General features: G+C 42.2%; 1 protein-coding gene across 2 annotated transcripts in view; it reads left to right on the plus strand.

Moving 5' to 3' along the window:
• mcm9 (minichromosome maintenance 9 homologous recombination repair factor) overlaps window positions 1-14,543 on the plus strand; it is a 22,268-nt gene that overhangs the window by 6,949 nt on the left and 776 nt on the right. For both annotated transcript variants that reach the window (XM_023402817.2, XM_087173061.1), the window contains exons 4-13: window positions 978-1,084; window positions 3,264-3,470; window positions 3,601-3,682; window positions 4,587-4,787; window positions 4,887-5,012; window positions 5,097-5,216; window positions 5,393-5,567; window positions 9,663-9,865; window positions 11,311-11,514; window positions 12,586-12,668. In XM_023402817.2, the coding sequence (XP_023258585.2) occupies window positions 978-1,084; window positions 3,264-3,470; window positions 3,601-3,682; window positions 4,587-4,787; window positions 4,887-5,012; window positions 5,097-5,216; window positions 5,393-5,567; window positions 9,663-9,865; window positions 11,311-11,514; window positions 12,586-12,668 (1,508 nt within the window). The remainder of the gene's footprint in view (window positions 1-977; window positions 1,085-3,263; window positions 3,471-3,600; window positions 3,683-4,586; window positions 4,788-4,886; window positions 5,013-5,096; window positions 5,217-5,392; window positions 5,568-9,662; window positions 9,866-11,310; window positions 11,515-12,585; window positions 12,669-14,543) is intronic.

Below are 14,543 nucleotides of genomic sequence, written 5' to 3' on the forward strand. Positions count from 1 at the left end.
CTCTGTCTCTACATTGGGATTATTTACGGCTGCACAATATGGAAAAAAATCCATGAATCAATTGAAAAAATGTAAAAACGATGTTGATGTGATTTTTGTTGGTCTTGCACCAGATGATCATGTTCCTTTACATCCAGAGAATATGATTTGTAGACTGCGGCTTAGCGGTTAGCACCACAACACTTATGGTGCTAACAATGCACAACAATGGGACACATTTTACCTTTATCAAAAAAATTACAGTTCCTGTGATTTGGATGTTGCACTTGGCAGTATGGAGATTTCGAATATATTTTGATTTATTGTGCAGCCCTAGTGTTGTTATTATTATTATTATTGTTGTTGTTATTACTATTATATAGAAAAAGTAAGTACAAAAGGACTGTGATTATCACTAAGGTGTGAACTCTGGACACACATGCATACACACACAAACTAATGAATAATAATCATAAATAAATCAAAATCACAAGCCACATTCCAATCTTGACCAGAAACCAGCATTTTCCTGTGCCCAGCTATTCTGTAACCTGTGTAATGTTTTATGTAATTTAATTCACTCCCAGGTTTCTGTCCTATAGAATGGTCAAAATGTAGAATACAAAGTTTAAGGCAGTATCTACCCCGTGTCCAGACTGCCAGCATGCTCCATACAAGCTAACAGACCTTAATCATTCACATTGGTGTCTTTATTACATGACAACATGACGATTTGAAAATACAGAGTCAGAAACTGGGTGTTAAGATTGGGAATGGGTGGGTGTGACAGGAAACCAGTACATTGCTCATACTAACTTTGAAAAGGATTATAGATTATAGGATTATAGAATAAAGATATCTCTAAGGATTGTGATTTTGGTGGAGACACTGTAAGTACTAGTTTGTGTGCAGACTGCATAGTTTAGTTTGCTGCTGATTTGATCTGTTGAATTCAGTTCCTCTTATTTTCTGTTGTTAACTGACTCTTTTGTGTCCAGGTCTGCCAGTGTGTCCAGAGCTGACCAGAGACACTGTTCCCCGGTCCAGAGATGTAGGGCACTTTTTGTCTGTCACTGGTACTGTCATACGCACCAGTGTTGCCAAGGTAATAGCATGGTTCACTTTTTAGCAATTAGCTGAAACTGAACTGAATGCTGCTTTCGCCTCTTAACAGCAGCTGCTGTTTGTTGTTGTTACATGAGCAGAACATTCGATAGGGGACAGAACATTTTAAATGCTTTATTTGGATCCGCCAATTACAACAGTCCACAGGGCTCGAATATGTACAGAGTGTATTCTCTGACACTCGAAGGTAAAGAAAACACTTTCTGTTTCACACAACAGCTGTGTCCTGTAACAGCTGTAGAGCTTTTCTATCTGGTAAATCTACCAACAGCTGTGAACACGTCTGCCAAATATCACTGAACATATATATAAATGCAACATTATTGTTTTTGCTTGTTGAAATGAAAGATCTGTCATTCTCTCAAATCTGTTTAAATCTGTCAGTGAGCAGGGTCATCCCTCCACCTGACAGATGTGGCATATCCAGATGCTGATTACACAGCACGATTGTTGTATAGGTTTTACTCAGGCTGGTCACAATAAAGGAATGATGGTACTGAACTATGGATTTCTAGGGGAAGGGTTGTGATCCATGACCCTCCCCCCAAAAAAGTGCTCATCTGAAGCTGAAGTCATGAGAAATTCACAGTTCAGTGCTTAATGAATGTCTTTTTTTCCAAAATAAAACTGCACATTTTAAAGTAGCCTTTTGTTGTGACCAGCCTGAGTCACACCTGTCAGGTAGATAGATGATTCTACTCACTGACACAGATTTAAACACATTTGTGAACAACATTTGAGAAACATAAGCTCTCTGTTTGTATAGAAAAAGTTGTAGTATAGTTATATAGTCTGTATATTCATACCTTAGCTCAACTGGCATTTGGAACTGGTACTTATTCTTTTGGACATAGATTAGATTAAGCCTTGTTTTTGGTGGTGTGGTTCTTCCTATACTTGGTGAACAATTCTGTGACTGGCAGGTAGCTCCTTACCATGTGGAGCCATGTAGCATCCGACGCAACCCAGGTCCACACTGGAGGGCTGAGGTGTTCACACCTGTTCTTACAGTGAACCTTAACTGGAAATCACAGAGTGTACCCACGTGTTACAGTTAAAGTTGTTTTTTATTTTGCTGAATAGTTTATGCACAGTCTGAAAGTATGGACTGACACAAGCCATGATTAAAGGAAACACACATCCATCCATCCATTATCTATACCGCTTTTCCTTGAAGGGTCACAGGGGGGCTGGAGCCAATCCCAGCTGACATTGGGCGAGGGTTGAATACACCCTGGACAGGTTGCCAGCCTATCACAGGGCTGACATGTAGAGACAAACAACCACTTGTGCACACATTAACACCTATGGGCACTTTAGAGTCACCAATTAACCTAATGGGAGTCAGGAAGAATATACACAGTCTTCAGTGTATTCAGTGTAGACTTGCTGACACCTATGAACAACTCTATAACCCTACTGAGTTGGCCCCTTGATCCTTTCATCAAGGAGAACACCCCTTCTTCCCTCTTACATTACCAACGCTTTATCGTCTTAACAACAACTTACCTGTAGATATATTGATTCAGTCTAAGGGCCTGTCCTGCCCTACCTGTGGATATGCCGATCCAGCCTAAGAGGCCCTCCTACCCCCTTGATAACTTGAACCTAGGTGTTACACTGCAAGACCTCTAGAGAACGTCACCTTTTGTTTCTAATTTCCTTTCCTGTCTGACCAAATGTCTGTAACCCCAGGTATATGCAAATACAGTTGTCCATCCCATTGTCCTGAACTGTATAACTGTCCCCCTGCCCTACACTCACCGTATCCTCGGATACCAATAAGTTTGCAACACTACAGCAAACTTGAAACTAAGGACTTGAGTGAATTTTCTTCAACAGGAGGAAGCTACAGTGCCCAGAGAGAACCCACACAGACACAAGGAGAACATGCAAACTCTACACAGAGGGGCCCAGGCCCGGGGTTTAAACCCAGAACTGTCTCGCTGTGAGGCGACAGTGCTAACCACTGCTCCACCATGCTGCCCTAAAAATTCCACATTTTGACAAAATTGAGATTTAATAGCTGGAGGCTGTACATTCAAAAAATTACTGGTAATTCAGATGCTGTAGCTTGTGGCTGAACAAACATGTGAGTGTTGTCTTCATTTCTTTGTTTCAAGTTGTATTACAATCAGTGCCTTCTCCACTTATCATAGGTTCTGGAATACGAGCGTGATTACATGTGCGCAAAGTGTCGTCATGTTTTCACGATGCAGGCTGACTTTGACCAGTTCTACACCTTTGTCCAGCCGGTGGCCTGCCCCAATCCTGATGCCTGTACCTCCTACAAGTTCAGCTGTCTGTCAGGAGGATCCGAGCCTGCTGCCTGCAGGGACTATCAGGAGATTAAGATTCAAGAGCAAGTAGGGACACTATGACAAACTGATCTCTGTCAGAGTATTGTTAAAATTTTCTTCAAATTAAAAAGTGTGTTAAATATAGATAGTACTTCTGGTCAGTGTAAACCCTGCCCCCCTCCCAACCCCACCTCAGGTGCAGAGGCTGTCGGTGGGCAGTATTCCTCGTTCCATGGTGGTGGTCCTTGAGGATGACCTGGTTGACTTTTGTAAATCTGGTAAGAGCTGTAAATAGCAGAAGGCACTGCATAACCTGATAAAAGGACAACAAGTCAACAACATGTTTTGACCTTGTTCAGCAGAGAAGAACAAAAAAGTCCCAAGAAGCAATGCAACAAGTATCCTACAGAAAGGACAACTGCATTACACAATGTAATAATTAATCAATTACATGTGTTAATTTATGTAAATTAACACAATTGTTTAAATTAATTTAATTAAGCCTATTCAATAGGTTAAACACTGCAAATGAAAAATAGCAAATACTAATAAATATAAGGCAATATGTTTCACAACATTAACCCAGTTGCATTATGCCAACCAAAGAATAATAGGATTTATAGTCAGTTACAATGCATTCAAATTGTAGGTATTCTGTCGTGTCATGCATTGCAGATGGCGTACGTTCTATCAGTCTCACACACTTTGTAAAAGTTCCACACGGCCCACATGTTTTGTTTTGGTGGCCTGTCGCTGGCAGGCACAGTGAACAAGGTGGGAGGCGGGACTACACTACACAGCGCTTCTCTCAGCTGCAGACACCAGAGAATTAACCACAGGTGATCAGTTTTAAGGTGATCGGTGAATAGAAGCATTAATTCACATCTGTCATCACGTATTTTTAATGAAAATTGGCTGATCATGAGCGGCGGCCGATCAATCAGGGCATCACTAATTATATTGACGGCCTGTTTGACCTCCATGCGATCAGACACTGAACATTATGATTGATCATTTCACCTTTTTGGTACAACACAAGCTGTGAGACAAAGCACTGTTGCATCTTGAAGGTTGACATGAAAGTGAATGAGAAAGCATAGCCTTCATCTCCACCTGGGCAGCGTTGGGTGTCATGCTCAAGCTGTAGCTCTCAGTAATCTTGGACTGTGTGGGTGCTCCCAGGAGACGACGTGACGGTCTACGGGGTGATGTGCCAACGCTGGAAGCCCTTCTATGATGGCACGCGCTGTGATGTGGAGCTGGTCCTCAAAGCGAACAACATAGAAGTAAACAACCAGCAGGTGGCTGCTGCTCTGCTCATGAAGGACCTTCAGCAGGAGTTTGAAGACTTCTGGGAAAGCTACAAACATGATCCCATAGCTGGTATGGAAGAATTCACCTTACAACACTAAACAACTACTATATTTTTACTTCTTATTTTATTTTGATTTCTTTTTTTAATGCTCTCTCCCATCTCTATAGGGAGGAACCAGGTGTTGTTGAGCCTGTGTCCACAGGTGTTTGGCATGTATGTGATTAAACTGGCAGTGGCCATGGTGTTGGCTGGTGGAGTACAGAGGATAGATTCTTCTGGGTCCAAGATCAGGGGTAAACAACATGTTGTATGTGCTGCTGTATGTTGGTTGTTGTCATGGGAAAAACTGGTCCTTTATGTGACGCTGTCCTCTCTAGGTGAGTGTCATATGTTACTGGTTGGTGACCCTGGCACGGGGAAGTCTCAGTTCCTGAAGTATGCGGCTAAGATCATGCCTCGCTCTGTGCTCACAGCTGGAATCGGATCAACAAGTGCAGGTGGGTCCTGTACACTGTCAGTCTGTTTCAGTGACTCATTTAGTCCATTTATCAGGAATTTGTCATCAAGAGCTTAATTTTATCAGATGAAGAATTATTCATAATAAACCTAATTAACTAGTTTATTTGTTACTGGATTGACTGAATTTGTTGACACATCACTTTATTTGCTGAAGGACTGACAGTAGCAGCGGTCAAAGATGGAGGTGACTGGCACCTGGAGGCGGGAGCCCTGGTCCTGTCAGATGGTGGTTTGTGCTGCATTGATGAATTCAACAGCATCAAGGAACACGACCGCATCAGCATCCACGAAGCTATGGAGCAACAGTCTATAAGTGTGGCCAAAGCTGGGTAGGATGGTCCTGCATCTCCACACACTCAGAGGATTCAAGTCTAGGCAAATAATGCAGCACCTAGTTATAAGGGGGTACAGAGTCTTTGAAAACTGCTCCTCATCAGATTATAGAGTGCAAAAATGTTAGAACACTAGCAAGGAGAAAAAGCTGATTTCACTGAAGGACACAACAAGGAGGTAAATTTGTTACCAAACTCTACACAGAGCTGGCTCAGTCGGTCACTTCCAGACCACTCCAGACCACTCCAGACCACTCCCTCCTGAGTATCTTATAGTTAAAATAAATAGTTGACTTGGTGTGTCCTGTAGAACATGCTAACTACACCACAACCAACAGTCAGATACAAAATGATGCATACAGACAAAAACCATGCGTACCACCATTTCCCCACACATAACTTGGTCTTTATAAACACAGACTGTGTCACCTCACACCTCCTTTGACCATGTGTACACACAGTTTTCCAAAGTGATCCAAGTTACAGTGAAAATCCAAAACAAGAGATATGTAATTTAACAGAAAATAAAATAACTGTGTTCACAGAGCTTCATTCATTAAGTTTTACCATTTACACAGCAATAACAAATCTACAGTTAATAAACAGAAATAATTGTGTTTATGCTCATTCATCATCATTTAATATCCTTATTATTTATTGTGAGTCATTCTGTAACTGTTTGATACTATTTGAATATTTACTAATCACAGTGTCAGAGCCTCTGGAGCCTCATGAAGACTCTCTTGTTGGAGGAAAAAAGGTCCAGGTCCAGGCCAGGGACTAAGTCTAGACCTCTTCACCAACACTTAACTTTCTACAAAACTGCACTTTTACGAGTGTCAAAAAAGATTCAAAGAAGAAGTTACTGGAGATGATCAGAGTCCAATGCAATAGAATGCGCCTGCATGCAAGTTGTGAGTGCTTGAAATGTCCCACTATTCTCCTTCCTACGACCACAACATCCGCGAAACTTCGCTGAAACAGGACACCTTCGTCTACAGCCAATTGCAGTGTATGTCCTGCATGGTAGACATGGCACACCAAACTCCATCATTGCCTTTGCCATTGTGACAGCCCCTCCCACTCTGCATTAGGCTCTTTGTCTTTTTCTTCCTGTTTAGGTGGTCACTGGTCTAACCAGTTGCCTTCCCACCCCACTGATTTAGAGTGTATAAGTGCCTCCCACAATTAGGCACTCGAAGACTGAAAGGAAAACCAAAGTTTGCAGGTAATGCGCAGATAAAGCCTGCTGCTTTGGCTACTCCTGTTTCTTCACCCTGGCTAATGTTCCACCCGGAGGGTCATTCTGATGCCCTGGGTGTTCCTCTCTGAGTGTCATTGTAAGTACAGGTGATTAGTCAGCATTTATTTCAGATGGTTATGTGTCCCTGCCTGGGAAGAAGAAGGTGGCAATTAAAATCTTGAGGGACACTGGTGAACTACATACCTTTGTCTCCGTGTCAGTTCTACCTTTCTCTTTCAGATACAAACACTGGAGGCTTCATTTCAATAACGGACATGTGCATGACCGTTATTCCAGTACCGGTACATAAAATGGAGTTGGTCTGTGGGTTGGAGGTGGAGGTTGGGGTGTGTCCAGCCTTGCCTGTGGATGGGGTTGATATGATTCTTGGGAATGACCTGGCAGGATGTAGAGTTTGGGCTGATGTTTCACCACCTGACATAGTCACTCAGGTATCTGCCCCACTGCCTTCAAAAGCAGATGTGTGTAAAGTTGTGGAGTCTACACCTGAGGCAGAGTTATACCCAGCTTGCACAGTTCAGTACAAAGGATTTGGTTTTTGGGGACTCAGTGTGTGGATCTCTGTCTGTTTTGAAAAGTGCATGCCATCAGTCTGAGCCACCACACAATTTGGTGGACTATGTGAATGGATTTAGGCACAGACTTGGCAGGGAAAATGGCAGAACGCAGATTGAATAGATCCCAAAAGAAAATGAAAGCTATTTTTGAGCGTAAAGCGAAACAAAGACTGTTCAGTCTTGGGGATCAAGTCATGTTGCTTCTGTCAGTTGTGGGTTCACCGTGTCAGGCACCGTGTTCTGGCCCATTTGCGGTTAAACAGCAAGACTCTGAACAGGATTACTTGATCTCGAGCTACAGTTACCGACCTAGGCAAAGTGGTGGCGCAGGGACAGGTTCGGCCCATTGTGCTAAAGTGGGCCATCAAGAGTTTTCCACCTGTAACTAAAAGGGAGTTGATGTGCTTGCTTGCTTTCTGGTGGGGTATTACAGAAGCTTTTGTAAGAACTTCTCTTCAGTTGTAGCACCCCTGACTGATCTTCTAAAGTCAAAGGTCAAGGTGTTTTGGTCAGCCAAGGCCCAGTGCACTTTTGAAAATGTTAAAGGTCTCCTATAGTCCTCTCCTGTCTCTCTCCTGTCGCCACAGTTTGAGTGGGCGCAGCTGCAAGCTGATGATGTGGGGGTGGAGAGGATTCTTCTTCAGCTCCTACCAGCTGAACTACTCAGTCATTGAGAACGAGGCCTTAGCATTGATTTGGGGGTTATAGCACTTTGATGTGTATGTTGTTTCTGGAAATCCTCTGATTGTGTACACAGACCATAATCCCCTTACCTTTTTGCATTCCTTTCAGAAACCTAATCAACGCTTGATGTGATGGGCTTTATTTTTGCAGCCCTGTCATTTGGATATTCGGCATTCGGCATTGAGTCTTTGCATAATATTATTTAAAATAAATTTGGATTTGGGCTTTAAACTTACATGATTTATTACCATTATTTGTGTGGTCTCCCTTATTTTGTTATGAATTTGGAGCTGATTCATGACAGCCATGTTGTGCACATTGTCATGTAGCACTTCTTGCACACTCTCTTTCTCGTTTGCTATTTTCCATTTCTCAAACATGCCATCACAAGCAGATGCAATAGTAGCTGCTGTGTGAGAAGTGCAGCACTCCTGTGAGTGTAGGACAGCTCAGCATGCTGACAGGGCTCAGTGAGTGAGTGATCAGTGAGGAGCTTCTCTATGTGATTGGAGACTGTGCTTTGCAGTTCAGTTAAGGCCACGTCTGAAAAGTAACGGCGGCCAGGCAAAGCATACTGTGGCTTCAGGCACATCATTAGCCCACAGAAGCCCACATCTTCCACCATGCTGTAAGGCTGGTTATCAAGAGCCAACGATTTTGTTGTTGAGCTCTTTCACCTTTGGGTGGTCGCTACTATATTACTAAGCTTTGTTGAACAACTGAAATAGAGAATGCTGACAGGTTTTGAGCTCTCCTACTTTTAAGGAAGTCTTGGTGCCGTTCAGGGTGATTGGTCATGTTAAAGGAGTGTTGTTTTACCCCTCCTCGCATCACTGGTGCTTTTACAAATATTGCAAAGATGGATTTTGTTGTCTGTTTCAGATACTTGAAAATACTTCCATGTAGCCACCGAAGCTTGTCGCTAGCGCTGGTAGTACACATTTAGCATCGTCGCATGCACATAGTTAACATGTCACATTGGCCGATACCGATGTCGTGCCGATAACATTGTGCATCCCTAGTTGTTATAGTTTACTGTACTGCATTCTTCCTTTCTTAGAGCAGATCCTAGAACACTTGTAGTGTTATTATACTGCGCTCATCAGTGCTGAAGAATCTACATCTATAGTACCTTCTGTACTGTGGGAAAACAAATACTGTCACATTTTCAGAATTTTAGCATCGACTTGTTCGACTTGGTTCAGACGTATCCATGCATACATGTTCAAACTTTCATAGCAATCCATCCAGTAGTGGTTTAGATATTTCAGTCTGGACCAATGTGGTGGACTAACTGACCCTAGAGCTGTACTCCTAACATGCTTATGTTGATATACACTGTAATGTACCGAAATATAAAGTCTCTGTCTCTTGGACATTTGTGAAAAGACTGACACCACCAGCAGAAACCAGTGAAGTTCTGTATTTTGTGGTTAGATTCTTCACTCAGTCCTCTACAACGTTATTGGAGAAATAAGCTGATAACACTGTACTGTTTTTACTATGGACCTTTTCTACAGAAACCTGAGCAAGGTTAAGATGTTCACCTTTTCTGTATCCTCCTCTGTTCTCTCATGTCTCTACAAGCATGGTGTGTAAGCTGAATACTCGCAGCACCATCCTGGCAGCCACCAACCCTAAAGGCCAGTACAATCCCAACGAGCCACTGTCTGTGAACGTAGCTCTGGCCAGCCCTCTGCTGAGTCGCTTCGACTTGGTCCTGGTTCTGCTGGACACCAGGAACGCAGAGTGGGACCGCGTCATCTCCTCTTTTATTCTGGAGGACAGAGGTACAGCAGGTAGAATTCTGAAATGAAAAGCTAAAATAAAAAAACAAATTCAAAAATGACTTAATGAAGGTTATTGTGTTATTTATTGCATGTATTTATTACAATACAGTTGAAGTCAGAAGTTAATACACACCTTGGTTGAAGTCATTCAAACTCATTTTTTAACCACTCCACAGATTTCATGTTATCAGTCTATATGTTTGGTAAGTCGGTCAGGTCATCTATTTTGTGCATGACACAACAATTGTTTCCAGACACATTGTTTCACTTTTAACCTCCTAAGACCCGAACTCTTGCATGGCGTGCATTTTTAATTTCTCTTTGCTATTTAGGCTGATTGGCACCTGAGAAAAATGATGTCCACATATGAGGACATTAGTTTTAAATTTCGATTACTGAGTGGCAGTATAATATCCTCATATGTGGTCACCAGGCCCTTGTTGAGAAAAAGTTAGTATTGTGGTCTAGAGAACCCAAAATGTGAGGTCCACATATGTGGACGCCAGGTCCTAGGAGGTTAATGAACTATATCACAGATCCAGTGGCTCAGAAGTTTACATACACTAAGTTCACTGTGCTTTTAAACAGCTTGGAAAATTCCAGAAATAGAAGCTTCTGATAGGCTAATAGACATAATCTGAGTTAATTGCAGGTTTACCTGTGGAAGTATTACCTTCAAACTCAGAGCCTGTTTAAGTGACATCATGGGAAAATCAAAGGAAATCAGAAAAAAATGTGGGCGTCTGCTAGTCTGGGACCGTACAGGTGTCAGACTACTCAGGAAGGAGACTTGTTCTGTGTCTCAGAGATGAAAAGTGTAAATCTATCCCAGAACAACAGCAGAGGACCTTGTGAACATGCTGGAGGAATCGGTATAAAAGGATCTGTATCCACAGTAAAACATAACCTGAAAGGCTGCTCAGCCAAGAGAAGCTTGTGAAGGCTGCCTGAGTTTGACTGGAGTTAAACAATTTAAAGGCAATGCTATTATCATAGCTCATTCCCTGCTATTATCCTATCCTGACCTACCTGAGACAGGTGATGTTTATTAGGATTAAATGTCAGGTTTAAATGCATTTGGCTAAGGTGTATATAAACCTCTGACTTGTACAACATCATTCCAGGCAGAAATTGGTACGTCTATATCTATCATAGAATACATAATATTTATAATTACAGCACTGAAAAAATATGCACCAAAAATTGATCAATTAAAATGAATTATTGATATTGATTGGAAATTGCAGAATGTTGTTACAAGAGTGCACTAATGTAATAAACTGAATAGGCTAATGATCGATAATGTTTTTAGTGAGGTATGACTTAAACATTTTCACTGTAATTTAATACTGTAACATCAATAATAATGCAGTGATAATTGTCATAGTATTCATTTTGCCATGGCACAGCCCTTCATGATGACAGGGGTCTGGTGTTGCCCTCAGGAATGCCTGCTGACTCCTCCAGCCTGTGGTCCATGGAGAAGATGAAGGGCTACTTCAGTGTGATTAAACGCCTGCAGCCGCAGGTGTCTGAGGACGCCAACAGCATCCTGTCTCGTTACTACCAGCTACAGAGAAAAAGTGACGGCCGCAACGCTGCCCGCACCACCATCCGCATGCTGGAGAGTCTGAGCAGGCTGGCTGAAGGTGAGGGTGGAGTTTTGATATCAGGCGGGCGATATTGAATATTGAAAAATATTCCATATGGTGGGAAACATCACAATATTTGATAACAAACAGACCATGGTTTTAAAACTAGTAACACTGAATCATACAGTTCCACTTTAAAAATCTTCACTGACGGTGTCTGCTGGGCACAGGACATCTCTGAGCTGAGCTGTCTAACATTTCCTCAGCTTGTTTCTCTGATAACTTCAGATCCAGACGTCCGACGACTAAAATCCTTCATCTGGTTCAAATATAGAGCTGAAAACCTCCAAGGTGTAAAAAGTGTATGTGGCTTAAAACTAGATAAAAGTCAGTGTTGAGCTTCTGTCAGACAAACACACTGACACATGATCATAGAGGATATGATGTCATTGACAGGCAACCAATGAAAAGTTACCATGATAAAAATCAAAGATTTCTCTGGTTTGAAAATTGATGGAAACATCTGTGATGAAAGAACACAGCTCAATATATAGAACATGGTTGTTTTTACACATTTTAATGTGGAAAAGTTACAGACTATAATTGATAGACATGAAACGCCTGGAACAGCAAAGTGAGCTAATACTGATCTATAAAACTATCTACTGCTCATTATGACTCATCACTTTATTGTCAGTACTTCATCCATGTGGAGATGGTCAGTAAGATAATCTGCTCTGGAGCAGGTTAACAAGGCAGTGTAGGTTACCATGGTGATCTACTCCTTTTAACAGACCCCCCCCAGCAAACACACATGAAAATATTATTGCACTCTTTATTTCCTCAGCTTAATAAAAAAACCCACTATTTATGTCATGTGTAAAAGTTTGGGACACCCCCCAAACCCCACCCCAACACCCTGACACCCATCAAAGTTTGTGTTGCAAGCTGATGTTCAGGTCAGGGGGAGGTTCGTTGGTGGGATATTAAAAATAAGTTAACCTTAATTATTTTGTGTTGATGATGTAGTAAACATTGTGTTGTGCAAAACATAAATAGACATAAATTTGAGTGTATATAAGCAGCTGAAACCTGCATCATTCACACAGATTTGTTTTAACCCTGCAGCTCACGCCAGGCTAATGTACAGAGAGACAGTGACTGTAGAGGATGCTGTCATAGCAGTCTCTGTCATGGAGTGTTCAATGCAGGTAAGATGAGCTACTTCACTACGTGAGTGATGATCACAAACATAATTTTACCTGTGTCTTTTTATTTGTTTTTTGAACACTTTACATACATTATATACTGTGTAAAATACAGTGACAAGAAAAAGTAAGTGAACCCTTTGAATGGAATTACCTCCATTTCTATATAAATTTGTCCTTAAGTATGGTCACATCTTCATCCAAGTTACAGTTATTAACACAAGTTAACACAATCTGTTTAAACCAACAACACACAAATCATATGTCCATATTGAAAACAAGATTCAGACATTCAGAGTGTAGCTGGAACAGAAGCTAACTGCAGTCAGGACTTATCAGACCTGGAGTCAGTCAGTGAAACCAGATTGGAGGTTTGGCTTAGAGACACTTTGACAAAACTTGGACATTTAGAGAAACATCAGCTCATGTGAACCAGGCCTCACAACAAAGATCTCAGAGACTGAGGATGAAGAAGAGATGATGAAGCTGTGTTCAGATCTTCATCAGTCCACAGTCACGCAGACTGTCTATAGATGGAGATGATTCAGTGACACAACATCCAGCTGAGACTCCAGCACCTCAACACAGATGAAGCTCAGAGTCACAGCTGAAGGCTTAACGGAACCATTGGAGCTGGTTCACGTCTCTGCTCATGAGTCCACCACACACATCATGGAGCATAGAGTCTTCTGGAACATGTTTGATGGACTGATGAGACTGAGGTTGGACTGTGTGAAGAAGATCAGCTCCTTGAGTGGAGTAAACAGATCTCTGCACACCAACATGAAAACATCCTCCCACAGGTGGAGCAGGGTGGAGGGAGCATCAGTCTCTGCTGCCTCTGGACCTGGCCCAGCTCCACCTCATCAGTTTTATCAGGGTCTCTTCAGGATAATGTCAGGGGGTCTTTCCACCTGCTGAAGCTCAGGAGAAGACAATGACCCTGAACATCAGAGTAAATCCACCTTCTGGAGTGGTCCAGTCAGAGCCCAGACCTGGATCCAGTAGAGAAACTAGACTGAGCTCAGAGAGCCGCTCAAACCAGACATCCCGAAAACATGTCTGACTGAAGCATCGCTATAAGAACATGGTCCTTAATCTGATCAGCAGCTACTGAAGAGCTGGTTTCAGAGGAAGTTCAACCAGTTATTAAATACAAGCTTCCCCTCTGTTTCCACCAGAGCTGTGAGGGTTTAATGACTGTGTTCAATAAAGACACAAAATATTATAATTGTTTGTGTTATATTAGTTTAGGGACAGTGTGTGTCTACATCTGTGACTTAGATCAGATCACAGTCTGCAGAAAACCAGGTCATTCTAAAAGGTTCACTGACTTTTTTATGCCACTTCATTACTGTGTGTGATTGATAGCAACACTGGTGTAGAACAGAAATGTCCTGGTGAGTATATTGACTGACGATGCTGCCGCTAACATCAGAGACACGATACTGTTTCTGGTCACATGACTGACTCCTTTGGGAGAGGACAGCTGTTGTCGTAAGAGATACACAGCAGGGTGGTTGAGGGCTCCTTCAGTGATGTACAGGACTGTGAAACAGCTTCTACAAGTCAAGTGTGGATGCGCAGATGTTACATATTCTGATTATTTATCCAGCTCAGCCCCTCTGTGATATGAAATACACTAAGACATGTCACAGGCATTGTTCTGTAGTAGTGATGAGGGAGGAGCTTTGACACTGCTGGTGGCAGAGACGACAGTAGCATGTTGGTGTGTATGAGGCTGGAACAGAGGAGCTGCCAGTAGTTTGTTCCTGCAGTAGCTACTGGAGGCTGATTTCAGGACTGTATTTCTACGTAGTTTTAAAGGGGTTTTCCACCTAAATACCATTTTCTGTCTCGTGGTTGCTAGGAGTTGCA

The sequence above is a fragment of the Seriola lalandi genome, unplaced genomic scaffold, assembly GCF_002814215.2.
Source record: "Seriola lalandi dorsalis isolate HSWRI2012SDOR001 ecotype SW California unplaced genomic scaffold, Sedor1 jcf7180002054027, whole genome shotgun sequence".
Lineage (NCBI taxonomy): Eukaryota > Metazoa > Chordata > Actinopteri > Carangiformes > Carangidae > Seriola > Seriola lalandi.